The sequence below is a fragment of the Ptychodera flava genome, chromosome 8 (genome assembly GCF_041260155.1).
Source record: "Ptychodera flava strain L36383 chromosome 8, AS_Pfla_20210202, whole genome shotgun sequence".
Classification (NCBI taxonomy): Eukaryota; Metazoa; Hemichordata; class Enteropneusta; family Ptychoderidae; genus Ptychodera; species Ptychodera flava.
This window is the reverse complement of record NC_091935.1, coordinates 42,753,739-42,768,655: the sequence shown is the minus strand read 5'-3', so window position 1 is coordinate 42,768,655 and position 14,917 is coordinate 42,753,739. Positions and strand designations below refer to the sequence as shown.

Genomic DNA, 14,917 nt, shown 5'->3' with positions numbered 1-14,917 from the left:
AGGGGGATGTCATGTCATCTGTGATAAAAAATAGTGTGTTGGTTAAGTACAATGTCACTTTGACATGACGAATAATGGCACTCCAAGCAGTTTACAGTTTGAGCAGAACAGAAAAATATTCCCATCAAACTTTTGAACTGTGACTGCCTGATTTAATTAACCTTTGGTACCATGGAGGGGTTTATCCAAAACAGGGTTAAAAGGGCAAAAGGCAAGATAATATCGATCAAGAGATTATACTCAGTGAAAGACAAGTATGTGGTTATGTTTGTTAGGCCCCATGGAGAGAGTCTGCCAGGACTTGTAGATTTGGTCGTGTCCGTGTGTCCTTGTGTACATCTGTATGTCCATCCGTGCATCCGTTCAGGCAAATTTTTCAGAGATGCCTGGAGTGATTTCTTTCAGACTTAAGGTACAAGGATTATACTCCCTATGTAATACATATGGGTGTTGATTTGTTCTGTGATACAATTCGATATCATTTCCGTAAATGACTTCCAAATTTATTAACCAAGTTGGGACTATAACATCGACAACTTGTTTTAAGAAATAACTAGTATTGTTGTATTCCTTTGCAGGCATACATCATGTAGACTATCATGCACTGTTATTCTGCATACTATACATTATTGCAAAACTACTTTTCACACTTATCTGTAAAGGTGACATACTTTGAATATCATTTCACCCATTAGAATATGGAAGTTTTGGAAGATAAGGATGAAATAATCTCACTGTATCAATTGATAGATGGGCAGAATGACTGTAGCTATGCCCTCAACATTGCCAAACTTGCTGGTTTGCCAAAAGAAGTTGTTGTCAGAGCTCAAGAGGTACGTATATGCTTTTCACATTTCCTGTGCGCTTAAAATCGTGAAATTTTAGTGCAATTATATGATAATACAGGGGCAAAGTAACTTTTGTACTTCAGCATATTTCTGTACTTAGAAAGATTGACAAGCTTAAATCACTGGTTAATTTAGTGATGATGGGATATTTATACCTTCAGATGTCACTTGTGTCATTCAATGGAAGGTGTACTTGCTATCAAAGGAGAGATTTACTCATCAGTGTGGTAACCGAACACAGAGAACTGTATATTACCTATGTTCATGATATTTCTTATTGCAGATCTGGTCATTAGTTCAGCAGAATAAAGAAATCCAAATACCCCATTCATCCAGTAAAGACAATCAGAAGAAGTGTTTCAAAGCAGTTTTAAGACAATTTCTGGATTTAGATTTCAAGAAAGATGACCTTACATCATTTCTCCAACACTTTGTCATTCCCCTGACAAAAAATATGTAGACGTTGGTAAAGTTCACCTTTGATCTGCCTTTGAATGTTCAGTCAATTTTAACTAATATTTCTCTGCAGTATTTAATTGATTTCCATGTTAATATAAGAGTAGGAGCTATTGCATGCATAGCTATCTACCTTTGTCAGCAAGCATACATATTTATGTGCAATATGTCAAGCCATGGTATAAACTTCAGAACTACGGCATTCCAGTATTGCACCCAGCTCTTCACGTACAGGTACATCTAAAAATGTGTTGCAAGAAGTCCAAATTTGAAAGTCGTTATATGGACTTCAGTTGGTCAGAAAAATGCTAGCTTCTACAATATTGTATTTGTCATCTTTTAAAAGTAGTTACATATACTTTATTCTACTATGCTAATAGTAACAGAAGATAAAAATTTACTTTGGTCACCGCGTTTTTGACTTTGCCGAAACATTGTTTTTCTTCATCAGAATGTGTATTCATCAATTAAAGGAAGTTTGCTCAAGGCTTACTTTGATCACATGCCTTAGCATTTGTGATTGACTAATAACCAAGCTTAGACTTCTGATCCTGTTAAACAGGAGAGGACACTTTCTTCCTTGTCCTGGCTGAAAATAATATCTATTGTTATTTGAATTTCACCCATTGTTACTTTTATTCATTGTAAAAATTAGTATCCAGCTCTCATTTTTAGCTACTATAGACTTAAGTCTAAAGAAGATATTGGGATGGATATCCGTCCGGCGTCAGTCTGTATGTATGTATGTCCATTTGTGAGGCGTCCGTCCACTAAAATATCTTGAGAACCGCAGTACTTACTGATTTGATATTTGTTGCGTAGATGAAAAATATGATTTTGAGACACTGGTTTTTTGAATTTTTTGACATTGTTGAAAATGTGCAAATTAGCGCCAGAAAAGGCATTTTTTGTAAAAAATCTCTTCTTCATAACCGCTGGTCAGACAGCTTTGTTATTTGGTATACAGGTCCCTAGGGATAACCCAACTTAGATTTGTTCAAATTGTAATGAAATATGCAAATCTGTATTTTTAAGAACTTTTTTTGTCATTTTTGGTTAAAACTTCATTTCATCAAAACCGCTTGTCTGACAGCTAAATTGGTATTTGGTTTACAGATTCCTACAGATGAACTTAATATGATATATTGGATATATGACGAAATCTGCAATTTTGTATTTGTGGTGCAATTTTTGCCATTTTTGGTCGAAAAATGTGTTTCTCAAAAACGACTTGTCTGATGCCTTTGATATTTGGTATACAAGTTCCTAGGGTTTGTCTTAGTGCGATATAGTGAACTTTGATGAAATCTTCAATTTTTGTAGTTTTGGGTCAATTTTTGCTGTTTTTGGTCAAAATATTTGTTTCTCAAAGTTACTCATGTGATAGCTTTGATATTTGGTATACAGGTTCCTATAGGCTTTCTCTTAATGTAATATACTGAAATTATGATGAAATCAGCAATTTTGTATTTTTGCAGCTAATTTTGCCATTTTTGGTCAGGCCATCCTGAAATGAGCTATCAAAGATATCCACCTTCTTCATCAATACATGTGTCACAAAAAGTTATTCTCTACATAACACAGCAGAAGTCTGTCGACTGTTGAATCGCTTGTTTTTTCAAAACCGCTGGTCAGACTGCTTTAATATTTGGTTAACAGGTCCCAAGGATGACCTAAGTGAGATGATTTCATACAGTCAGGAAATACTTAATTTTGTATCCATGTCTATAGTAGCTTCAGGGACATTGGCCCTATGTTTATGATTTACTCAACGTGTTTTGCTTTTGGAATATTTGGATTGGGTTTGAACTGTATGTATGTACCGGTATGTATGTGTGTGTGTGTGTGTGTGTGTGTGTGTGTGAGAGTTAATGTCTATTTATAACAAAAACATGAATATTTGTCAATATGTCACTTCAGTATTGGATGAGGAAATACATCTTGAGCTCAAATGAAGATATTACCTTGCCAATATCTTAAGAGGTTTGAATTTGAAAGTTATCACTTTTATTCACCCAGTCTGGAGCTTTCTTGATTAAAGGTTTCTTCATTACTAGATATGAAATCATAAAATGTACCCAATGTAATAATAAAAATTAAAATTGCAAACAGTGTTTCTGCAAAAACTTAGGCCAAATTCTAAATTAAATCATCTTCAATTAAACCTGAAGGACATCAAATATGGACATTTTAGTTTTTTGAAATTATTTTGTGATCAAGTCAAAAATACGTTAATGTACTGTTGTCTGTGCAGTGTTTAGCATATGATTCAGTAGAATGTGTTCATACCAGAGTGGCTACTCAAGTCAGTTTTCAAAATAGGAATGATCTTGAGACATAACTTTGGACAGAGTTATAGATTTATTTATTTATTTTTTTATTATTATTTATTTGCTTCTTGCCATAAAATCTTATCAAGGCTTAATTTAGCGGTTTCTTAGCACGTTGAACATGTATGCTGGTATAACAATGACAAATTATTTATTTTGTCCTATGCACTTCTCTGATATTAAAGCTGATTGAGCTCAATCTGCCTCAAAGCATATGACTGACTGTGCATAATAAATTGGGACTTGCAGTTTTGGAGTTTTTGCATCTCCCATTTGCAATATCTTGAACTCCAGTTGCTTTAACAATGAAATTGAAAATGAAAGAAATGCCATATGACCTCAGTATTCTGTTCAACGGTCCGTCAATTGACTTTTGTCCTTAATTTTTTCTGTAGATTTTTAGTCAGACATCCCTGAACTGCAATAATTCCAATTTGGCATTAAGAAATTGTATTGATATCCTTATCATGTTGATCTTTTTTTAGATGTGACACAACAAGGGGCAGCCAGACATCCTTGCCAAATTTTAAATTTATAAAATTAATGTTGTGACCTTTCAAATGACAGTCAGGATACTCGGAACTCCAAGTGGTTTTGATCAAACCTTGCAAAAGGACAATCATAATGTGCCATTCTGTAAATATGCATGCCTTGATAAATATTATGCATTCAAGGCCACTAAGGCTCGCTAGTTTGTTTTTTTTGTGCTCGCCACAACAGTCCAGTGGGGACATATAGATTGGGTCCTGTCTGTTCATTCGTCCGTCCGTCAGCAGCCGTTTCTCTGTCACTCCTGAGCCGATTTTTTTCAAACTGTGTACAAGGATAACGTAGTGTGGCATACAATGCACATCAATTTATTTCATGATACGATCCAATATGGCCACTGAGTGACCATTTTGTTGCAATTTTTTCATGTTTTTGAACCATATCTCAACTATCCCAGAACCGATTTCATTCAATGCTGGTACACCGATAAAGTACCATGGCATGTATGCATATCAATTTATTTCATAATACGATCCAATATGGCCACCAAGCAGCCATTTTATTGTGATTTTTTTATGTTTTTGAATCATAACTCAACTATCCCTGAACAGATTTCGTTCAAACTTGGCACACAGACATTGTATTGTAGTGTGCATGTGCATGTCAATTAATGGTGGGATGCAATCCAATATGGCTGCCGCAGTTTATGGGCATCATTAATTAAATAAATGTAATCTTGCCATGGAAAATACCAACAGCCATAACTTTACTCTCCCAAGTACACAAACATGACCCCCCACAGACCACTATCATATGATTTCCCAACATTTAACAAATTCACCCCTCTCCCCTGTACTGAAGCTACCAAGCATGTTATTCAATCACTGTAATTCAAACACCATAGTCAAGTGGGGACTGTGTCATCAGCGATGACTTGTGTTTTCATGTCACAACCAAGAAATTCTTCTACTTGGACATTACATCCTGATTGCAAAGATTGCCAGAAGTAGAATATACTATGCTATATTTAATCAAAGAGCGCATCGTGCTTGTTTCTTTATGTTTTCATTACTCAGAACCTGACCAAATAGAAACCTGAATGTACTGGTATACCTGCATGCTCTTTTTCTTGACATTGAATGTTTTTTAAGAAAACAGAAAGTTGAATTATTGTTAACCCATCATACTTTGTGTGTAAATGTTACATTTGATTGTAATTTTTCCAAACCATATGACAATGTTGAATTGTTAGAACAGAGTCATTAAATGAATTTACCAGTGTTAAATCCAAACTGTTTTTGTGTCATTTGTCTCATGCTTTGAGAATTTATCCCTCATTACTTATAGTATTGTGGATCAAAAGTAATTCACACCAAGCACCGTGGATTGAGATAGGGATATTCATTGTTATGTACATTGTATATATTTACGGGAAGATCATTTTTCATAAAGGAACATTCAGGACTTAAAACTTCAATCAGTAGTAATGATGTACAAAATAATAGCATGGCAGATGTCAGCAATGTGAAAAGTGGAACAATTTAACACTTGCAATCAAGTGTGTCTGTGTCTGTGTGTCTGTGTGTGTGAGTACATATATATGTGAATAATTCCTGCCACCCCCACATATTCCAAATGAATGTGGCTGCATTGGGGACGAGTGGTTCCCGGTTCCCCGAGAAGCGGCCGAATCCCATTTGCCATATAACTGTGTCTATCTATCTATCTATCTATCTATCTATCTATTATATATATATATATATATATATATATATATATATATATATATATATATATATATATATATATATATATATATATATATAAAAAGATAGATAGATAGATTGTCATACACCTAATACACCTAATGATTTAGTCCTGACTCTGTACATGGTAGAATTTCAATGGATGATGGTAATTGTAGTATCAATTCCTTTGGGAAACAACTTATTTATCTTTGCATTCAAAACGGCTTACAGATTTTAAATGGTAGAACTGCAGGGGATCCTTATGGCAAACCAACTTGTTACAAGGGAAATGGATTTAGTACAGTAGATTATGGCAAAGAACTTAATAAATCGGATATTTTATTTTAATATATCTGCTTTCACACATTTCTCTGATCATTGTTCAATAGGTTTTTCTGTGAATGTAAATAATGTTGTGAAGCAGTCAGTTGATGTAGAGTGTAAACCATGTCCAAGTAAATATTTGTGGAATGATAATGCTAAACAAGATTTCTTAAATACTCTGCAAAGTTCATCTATTCAAGAAGACTTTAGAAATTTTAATTTTGAGTGTCATAGTTCCCATTCTTGTGATAATATTGTAAAAGTATTTGAAGAAATTGTTCACAACATCTTAGATCACTGTTTTTGTAAAGTTCAACCAAAATTGAAAAAGAAGAAATCAAAACGTGTTTTTCAGCCTCGTTTGATGTCTTGGTTTTCCTTTCGTAAAGATCTTAAAGATTGCTGTAAACTGTTGAGTCACTACCCAAATGATCCACATATTAGAGGGAGATGTTTCACTCTGAAAAGAGAATACAAAAACTTGTTAAAATATAAATGGTCTGCTTTCAGAGAGGGTCAATTAAGGAAATTAGAAAAGGTTTATTCCAAAGACCGTCTGATTTCTGAAAATTATTGAAAGATATTTCACGGTGTCATGTCTGTAAGAAAATTGACACATGTATCTCTCTATGTGAATGGTTTTTTCACTTTTATAAACAGTTGGGTAATTTTTCTTGTGAAGAAACTGATAACGTTTCAAAACGTATCCTATCTGAATTAACAAAAACGGAAGCGGCCAATGAATATGACATAAACTTCATTCTTAATTCATCGTTAAATCAGGAACATTTCCAAATGCGTGGAGAAAAGCATTTTGGTCCCTGTGTTCAAATCAGTTGACAGATGTGATCCATCAAATTATTATAGAGGAATTTATTCTATTAAATAATTGTCTTGCAAAACTCTGTACCTTGGTGTTGAATAACAGAATGGTTCACTTTCTGTAAAAGTTGCATTATCACTCTTTGGTAGTTTAATTGTACCTATTATGACATATTGGCTGCGAAATATGGGGACTTGAAATTAATGATAAGTGTAACTTTCTCAATGATATTAGTATCTTTTATATAGATCTATCCTTGGAGTCTCTGAACATGCACCATGTGATGGTATTGTTGGAGAGCTAGGTAGATATCCAATTCACTTTGTGGTTATAAAGCAAATGCTCAAATAGTGGTATATATTAGTTTTATCACATGGCATCTTACTAAGGTCTGTTTGTACATCCTCCAGGTTAAATTCAGATTGGTGTTATTATATACAAAGCAAATTGAACTTGTACAGTAGAAATGATATATGGAGTTCTACTTGCAATATCAATTCCACAGTCAATAATGTATTTATGTGAAATTTATGAACAAACATGGCTAAGAAATATACATAATGATACAAGGAAGTGTGGAATACAGAAGAATAAACTCCGAACTTACAGACTATCTAAGATAAGTTTTGAATTTGAAAGTTACTTGTTAGATATAAAATCTTTTACCTGTAGGAAATGGCTAACAAAACTTATAATTTCGGATCACAACCTTTAAATAGAACTGGGTAGAAGGTCAATTCCAAAAGTTCCTGCAAATGCAAGATTGCAAACATTGTGAGTCCTCAGTTGAGAATGAATTTCACTTTGTTATAGAATGTTCAAAATACAGAACTTTATATTGAGACATTTTATTTTCATCGACAAGTTTGTATAATCCTGGCTTTCTTGATTTGAATGACAGAGAAAAGTTCATGTATACCTTTACTCACAAAGATAAACTTCCTCTTGTGAAATTTCTTGTACTTTAGTTCCTCCCAGCAGCAGCTTTGTCCAGTGTTTGAAGTTTGTATCTTTGAGTTTTTTATTTTTGCCTTACCTCACTCCCTGAGTGTGTTGTTGAGCAATAAACATGATAAAGTGAAGTATAGTAATAAAAAATGGACACTGGGTGGGGATGGAAGGGTCACACTACACGACCAGCAAGCTCTAGTTTCTTTATTTACTGAATAATACTATATCATGTTGTAAATATATATGTACCCTGAAAGTAAGGTATTTGAGTTGTTTATTGTTACTATTTTCATTCTCAGTAGAGACTTGTTAATTTATTTCTTCAAATATTTACCAAATAATTATGTATCCTGTTTAAAAATAGTGTAATAAATCTTTTCATGTGTTTTAAATTTTCACTATACAGAGCAAGTCTATTGAAAATATCTCTATTTAAGTTTTGATCATGACAATTATTATTACAACTCAAACCATGAAATGTGTTTGCCAGGATGTAGCATACACAAAAGCCTTATGTGAAATGAGTTTTGACCTGACTTTTATTGTGTGTTTGTATCACAAAAACTGGCAAAAAGACATTGGACATCCTCATGTATTTTGAAGATGTTAGTGCTTGCAAAGGTGGTGCAGCTCTCAGAAAGAGAGAATGAGAGAGTCAGATTTCCCAAAATTTGTGACAATTTTTTTTCTTTGGTGTGCTCTGATCAATTTTTTTCCCCTCAAGATATTACTGGGTCATTTCCCCCCCCTTCTTCTTCTTCTTCTTCTCCTGCCGATTTTTCCCCTCCAAAAGTCCTTCAACCCCCCCTCCCCTCCCCCGCAATCAAATGGTTCGCCGGTGTAGGTGCAGCGGTGTAGGTATTGCGCATATCGCGCGGTGTGTACTGAGAACGACAACCATCTGTGGTTTGGAGCGCCTCAACACTGACGATGATTGGTGCTTTCGTTTACGCTGGAGTTTTACGTTGACGTCATATTTTGTGATTTGCAAGATCTTCCCATAAACACTTGCGGTAGACACCTATCATGGCCGCGTACAGGAGACACCCGTCATAAACTCTCAGGCAAGTCTTCGTCATCCAGAACAAAAATTGTTATGCTTGCGCCCAAAGCGGTGTAGGTAGATCGCAGGAGTGAAGCGTAAAGAGTGTGGCATCTCATCGCTGATGAAAGTCATCGAAACTGTTCGATATATATATATTTAGACTCTTCAGTGTTGAATCTGTGTGGATAGGTCCCAAGTTAACGCAAACAGCCATTTTATGCTTTAATGGGAAATATTATCAATTTCAAGGGTTCGCTACGAAAGGAAATACAGGTAGGTTGCGTCATAATCAATATCATCATTTCATGAGGTTAAAGAGTGCCGTATTTTTGTTTGGAGAAAGTTCGAATGTCTCTCTTGACTCATTGTCATGCATTACTATTGATGTTACGGACATGAAAGCTGTGAAATAAACTTATTGGTTAAAGGTCATGCTCGCAATTTTGTTTATCATTACGGGAAGAACAGGTTTCCAACTGATCATTAAAAAGCAAACTAGCTGGTCTGAAATTGCGATAGGAAGTAGTGAAAGATAGTTTTAACGTACCAAACCTGTTCAGGAAGTACGGTATGCCAATGAATATCTGGGATATTCTAGGAACCCTTACTAACCTTCACTTGATCCACGCAGAAATCTGTATGCCCTTTGGATTGGCGCTATGTTGGCCTCCAAACATGGTTAATGGTCAGCTTGTCCCAAATTTGTAACTATATCTACCTTTAATCGATTACTGTGAACCATTTCTCCCACCCCACCACACTGCTGGCTGCCCAAACAAGTGTAAGCTGACAACATCTCATCCCCAAATCTTTCCGAACTCAGCCTTCAACTTTGAATTTAAGGTAATCCTCTGGCTGCATAATTGTAGCTCTATGGTGAGGGGGTCGGTGAGTTTTATGTTTTGTGACGTCGGTGAGTTTTTTGTTTTGCGACCTCACTCACCAGTAGTGCTACAATGCCAATGGCCCTGTAGAGTTCCAAATATGCGCATCGCACTGGACGATGCGTGTTGGTGTGAAATGCTACATATTTACTGCATTTGGTCGTACCGATTAGCACTACTGAAGACTGAACACTATAGTACACTAACCTTTTCGTTTTATGGGGTTTGGAATTTGTTCAATCACATCGATCACGTTCCAATAACATGGAGTGTGGGGCATGGGAGCCGCCATTACCGGCTAATACTGGAAATTGGTAATGGCGGCCTCCAGAAATGTTTTCGGAACGCGATCGACATGATTGAACAAATTCCAAATTAAACACCTGTGATTGAGAGCCAGACAACATAATGTTCTCGCTAAAAGCCGGCAGCTGGCAAAAATAGCCGCCTTGGGAGTCTCAAAAACATGTGACCTGCTGGCTGGTTTCACTGATGTAAAGTACTAAATCTTGTATTTTCACTGAAGCATTGTATAATTGGCAGTAAAATGTCTGTCGTAATGGAAAAAAACGAACTGAAACTTGCCAAAACACGTCCCGATAAAATCTAGACGCCGTACTTCTGTAAAAGAACCTACATTTGACCTTGCAGCGCTCTTGCATAGGCTTTCCAACACATGGGAATTTACATAAGATATCACTAAATGTAATAATTGCACTGATTGGCAGAAGTTGTTTACACGCCCTCTAACATGCCTGAGGGGTCCATATGTGAATTTCTCCAACTGCAGACGCAATGGTGACGAAAGTTCAAGCGAGCTTAACTGGGAAAAAGAAATCTAACGATTTTCAACACTACTTTCCTAGAAAACAAAAATTAGATAAAGGTAAACGTTATAGTGAATCATGTGTTTTTGAAATGTAACCAGGGGATATGGCCATGTGTTCATGCCGTGTAATCAATCAACATTGCATGGTGTCCCAGCGGGCCATCGGCCAAGTTTACTGTGTATTGTATCACTCCCACAGCGTCGTTTAAAGCTGTCGTCGGAAAACGAATTGTCTGAATCTTATCATGTGCTTGGCGTTCTGTTTTATCCCATTTGGTTCATCATCAGTAAAATTAGTGTAATTTGCAAAATCATAGCAAATGGTAGCATCATGCAATTAATATTTAGAAGTCCTAACATGAGAAATGTTACTGCACTGTAAGAGTAAAACTCTGGGAGTAGAAGGGGAGATGATTAGAGTTAATCCTTTGAGCGTCGGTCATATTTTGTCACCTTTATAAAGTATAACCTAGTCATTTTTTTAAGCCAAAAATGACAGAAAAATTTACAAAAATTACTAAAAGTTTGACAGGGAAATATTAATGCACTCAAAGAGCGTTAAAGTGTAGCTTTAAAATATTGGGTCTCATATTTTTTCATCTGGTTTCTAGTATGTTATTTTTTTCAATACATTTTATCTTATTTCCAGTATGTGATTTTTTTATTAGGTCAATTTTTAGTCCTTTGTGCCCTGTGGGCACAAAGTACTAATGTGATGACGCGGCCTCTGTTGTTGCATACAGTGGGCCGTATGCTGTGGACGCAGGTATCTCAGAAACGCTTCAGTAACTTTTTCTGAAATTTGGTCTGGTGGTCACTTGGGCATGTATCTTTGATTGAATCATTTTAAAGTCACTTTTTTAGCTTTTTTCTGAAAACCACTATTTTCAATTTTTCCTCAAAACCACTGATTTGATTATTGTGATATTTGGCATGGGTGTTCGTATAGTTGCAATGCCGTCAGAAATGTTCAAAATTTGGTGATACATGCCTTGTATTATTTTTAAACAATATTTTTATCCATTTTTAGTACTTTGTGCCCTGTGGGCACAAGGTACTAATGTGATGGCGCGGCCCAATACGGCCAACATAGTGGGCCGTATGCTGTGGACGCAGGTATCTCAGAAACGCTTCAGTAACTTTTTCTGAAATTTGGTCTGGTGGTCACTTGGGCATGTATCTCAAACGGTCTTTTTTCTTTTTTTGATTGAATCATTTTAAAGTCACTTTTTTAGCTTTTTTCTGAAAACCACTATTTTCACTTTTTCCTCAAAACCACTGATTTGATTATTGTGATGTTTGGCATGGGTGTTCGTATAGTTGAAATACCGTCAGAAATGTTCAAAATTTGGTGATACATGCCTTACATTATTTTTAAACAATATTTTTATCCATTTTATTTTATATTTACTTGATTTTGCTCACTTTCGCTAAAGCTACCGTCTGCGCATGCGCACAACTGTAGGACAAAATCTGAGTTGAAGAATCGAAACGGACGCCATCTTGTTTCTCGGTATGGGCACATTTTTTACATTGTGAACGTTTCACTGTGTATTTCAACATGTTCTATAGTTATGAAGTTGACAGTGATGCACTTTTGCAGCTGTCGTGTATTTTTTGGTACGAAAGGCGCCTTTGATCGACTGAAGAATGATGGCCTCCGTAGGCGATAAACACCGGTACTGGCAGGCATATCAGTTCTACTGAGGAAGTAATCCAGTGCACTGGCCCGTATAGGTCAGGGGCTCACTTAGGGGAGAACCACTTGATTTCTGGTGGGGGGGGGGGTATGGAGGATTTCGAGGAAAAAAAATTGTCACCAGGTGAAATAAAAGAAAAAAAATTAAGCCTGTAATGGCTTGAGAAAAAAATATTCTCATAACAGACAGAAATAATAAAGGAATTGTCACAATGCTGTTGAAATGAGCAAAATTTTGGAAACTTCATTCTCATGTATTCTTTGCTGGCATCATGACAACTTTTCCCCACACAGACTTAGACGGGGTGGCTGAGACCAATCTTGATTGAAATTGGTCTCAGCCACCCCGTCTATTAAAATTCATGAGTTTACTTTTCTTGTGTACGTACATACTTATATCAGATGGAAATCTGAGGATTTGCGATTACATCAGGTTGACAACCCCCCACACAAGAGCAATGAATGTAAAAAGTGTGAAAGAGGCTCCCACCTAACTATCCAAAATGTTTTTGTGTCGAGTTTGTGTTTGATTCGTTTCAAAAATGTGTTCCTACATTCTTATCCGATTGTTTGTGTTAACAAAAATGTCTGTTTCGCCTCGGATATTTGTAGGGAAGTTTGGATCAGTGTGTACGGTAATGTTTTGTTTGTGTGGGGAAAGCTTATGGCGAGACGCAGCCGGACCTATTGTGTTACAGAGTTGATAGAGTGGCCCTTTGACGCTTGCGTTTCGAAACCAGAGTGTGGTTTCTCATCAGTTGCAGTGTAGATTCTTTCCTTAGTTTGTGTTTGTGAAAAATTATTTTAATGCATTTTAGTGGTCTTGCTCTTCGAGTAGCGAGGCAAGTATATTAATGTTCGGGTCTCGTTGTGAGTCCGTTTGGTGGTTCAGTTTGTTTGTTCTATGTTTCTTTACTTCAGTAAATTTTGTTTTGAATAGTGTGTCTTTTAGAATTTTGCCGAGGTTTGTGTATTTTTAGGCAATAAGTACCACTGCGGGGTACGGATTTTATGTTTTCTGGATCAAGATACTTACAAGTATCATGATCGATGTGTTTGTTCTCGTACATTTTGTTTAATAGTTCGTGTACTTTGTTCACTGTTTGTTCTGTGTCGTCACTGGCTAGTTGTGTATAATACTTAGTGTTGCGTAATTGCCTTTCGCATTCGTGTACGTAATCTTTTGTGTTGACAAAGACAAAACCCGACCCTTGTCGAAGGGTTTTTATGGTAATTGGTCTACTGTTTGCAAGCTGGTTTATCGCGATTCTTTGGGCACACGACATGTTTTGTTTCCTTGTTTGAAAGGGTATCTCTAGAAGTGCAAGTTTAGCAGCTTCAGATAGCTTTCAGGTTTTTGTATTTTGCTGTTCGTGGAGTCCAATTTGACTTTTCTTTGAATTGGTGTTGTTGCGATTGTTCGTGTCTCATGATGTCTCCAGTGTTTGGCTTAATTGCTAATGAAACTTTTAATGTTAATTGATTTCCAAGTCAACTATCCAAGCATTTTAAGAGGGGTGATCAAAAAGGCCAGAACAGCCAATTTTGACCAACCGGGTTCAAGAACCCGGGAAAGGTGTTTAAAGTGTGCGATAGATGTGTTTACGACATAAACATTACGAACAGTAGGATTAAGATAGGTATGAATAATCCAAACTGCCCAGTTTCTGTGTGGGGAAAAGTTGGAATGATGCTGCCAAAGGCACGCAAATGTTATTACCACAAGTAATACTTATGTGTTTTTTTTCCAGCACATATGATATAAGCATTCACTACTGTACACCTCGGTGCACTTGATGTTTTCCTTCCCTTTTCTGACCCAAGAAATCATGTTTCAGGATTTCTGTTGCAATATCTCAATGGTATAGGCAATATCTAGATGGGACTATTTGACTTCTCTAAATCGTGAAAATTTAAAACACAAGATAGGAGTCAATAAACTAGTGTTAAAACCAATACATTATTCTCTCAATATAAATATGTTAGAAAGATTACAAGTTGACAATGAAAATTGAGGAACAACAAATGTAATGAAATACAATGTGTGAGCCTTGTTTCTCTGACCACAAAAGATAACATCTCCCCTGAGAACTTAAAAGGAATTGACTGTTTTAACCCTTTTCCTGCCAAGTCGGTGAAAATCCGCTTGAAATTCGGTGTAGCTAGAATCTGAGCAGCCACGGCCGTTATCCTGCCAAGGCGGTGGAAATCGGGCTACTTTTTGGTACCCCCTTTCCTGCCTAGTCGACGGAACTACGTGTAGCAAACCCTTGCTCGCGCTAGGGGTCGTTCGAGGACAGGTTTTGGGCGAGAAACGGCGTTTGCTCTCGAAATGGGTTCACAGAGAGTCCAACGACAGGGAAAGGTGCGGAAGCTACCCAGCCAGTCCCCCACCCCGGTGGGGGACTGGTTTTTTTTGGGGGGACGAGTAGCGTACTTGGCAGGTTAGCACGTTGACGTATTCTAGCAGAGTTTGGGTTAACTTGGCTCT

At 36.5% G+C, this 14,917-nt stretch overlaps 2 protein-coding genes across 6 annotated transcripts in view; both read left to right on the top strand.

The window, feature by feature from the left end:
• Positions 1-5,415, top strand: part of LOC139139386 (mutS protein homolog 5-like) — a 258,320-nt gene extending 252,905 nt beyond the window's left edge. For all 3 annotated transcript variants that reach the window (XM_070708289.1, XM_070708290.1, XM_070708288.1), the window contains 2 exons: positions 696-833; positions 1,132-5,415. In XM_070708289.1, coding sequence (XP_070564390.1) covers positions 696-833; positions 1,132-1,308 — 315 coding nt within the window. In that variant the 3' untranslated portion in view covers positions 1,309-5,415. The remainder of the gene's footprint in view (positions 1-695; positions 834-1,131) is intronic.
• A 3,553-nt stretch (positions 5,416-8,968) lies between these two features.
• LOC139139385 (zinc finger FYVE domain-containing protein 16-like) overlaps positions 8,969-14,917 on the top strand; it is a 190,000-nt gene continuing 184,051 nt past the window's right edge. For all 3 annotated transcript variants that reach the window (XM_070708286.1, XM_070708287.1, XM_070708285.1), the window contains exon 1: positions 8,969-9,287. The gene's annotated coding sequence lies outside the window, so the exon portion shown is untranslated. The remainder of the gene's footprint in view (positions 9,288-14,917) is intronic.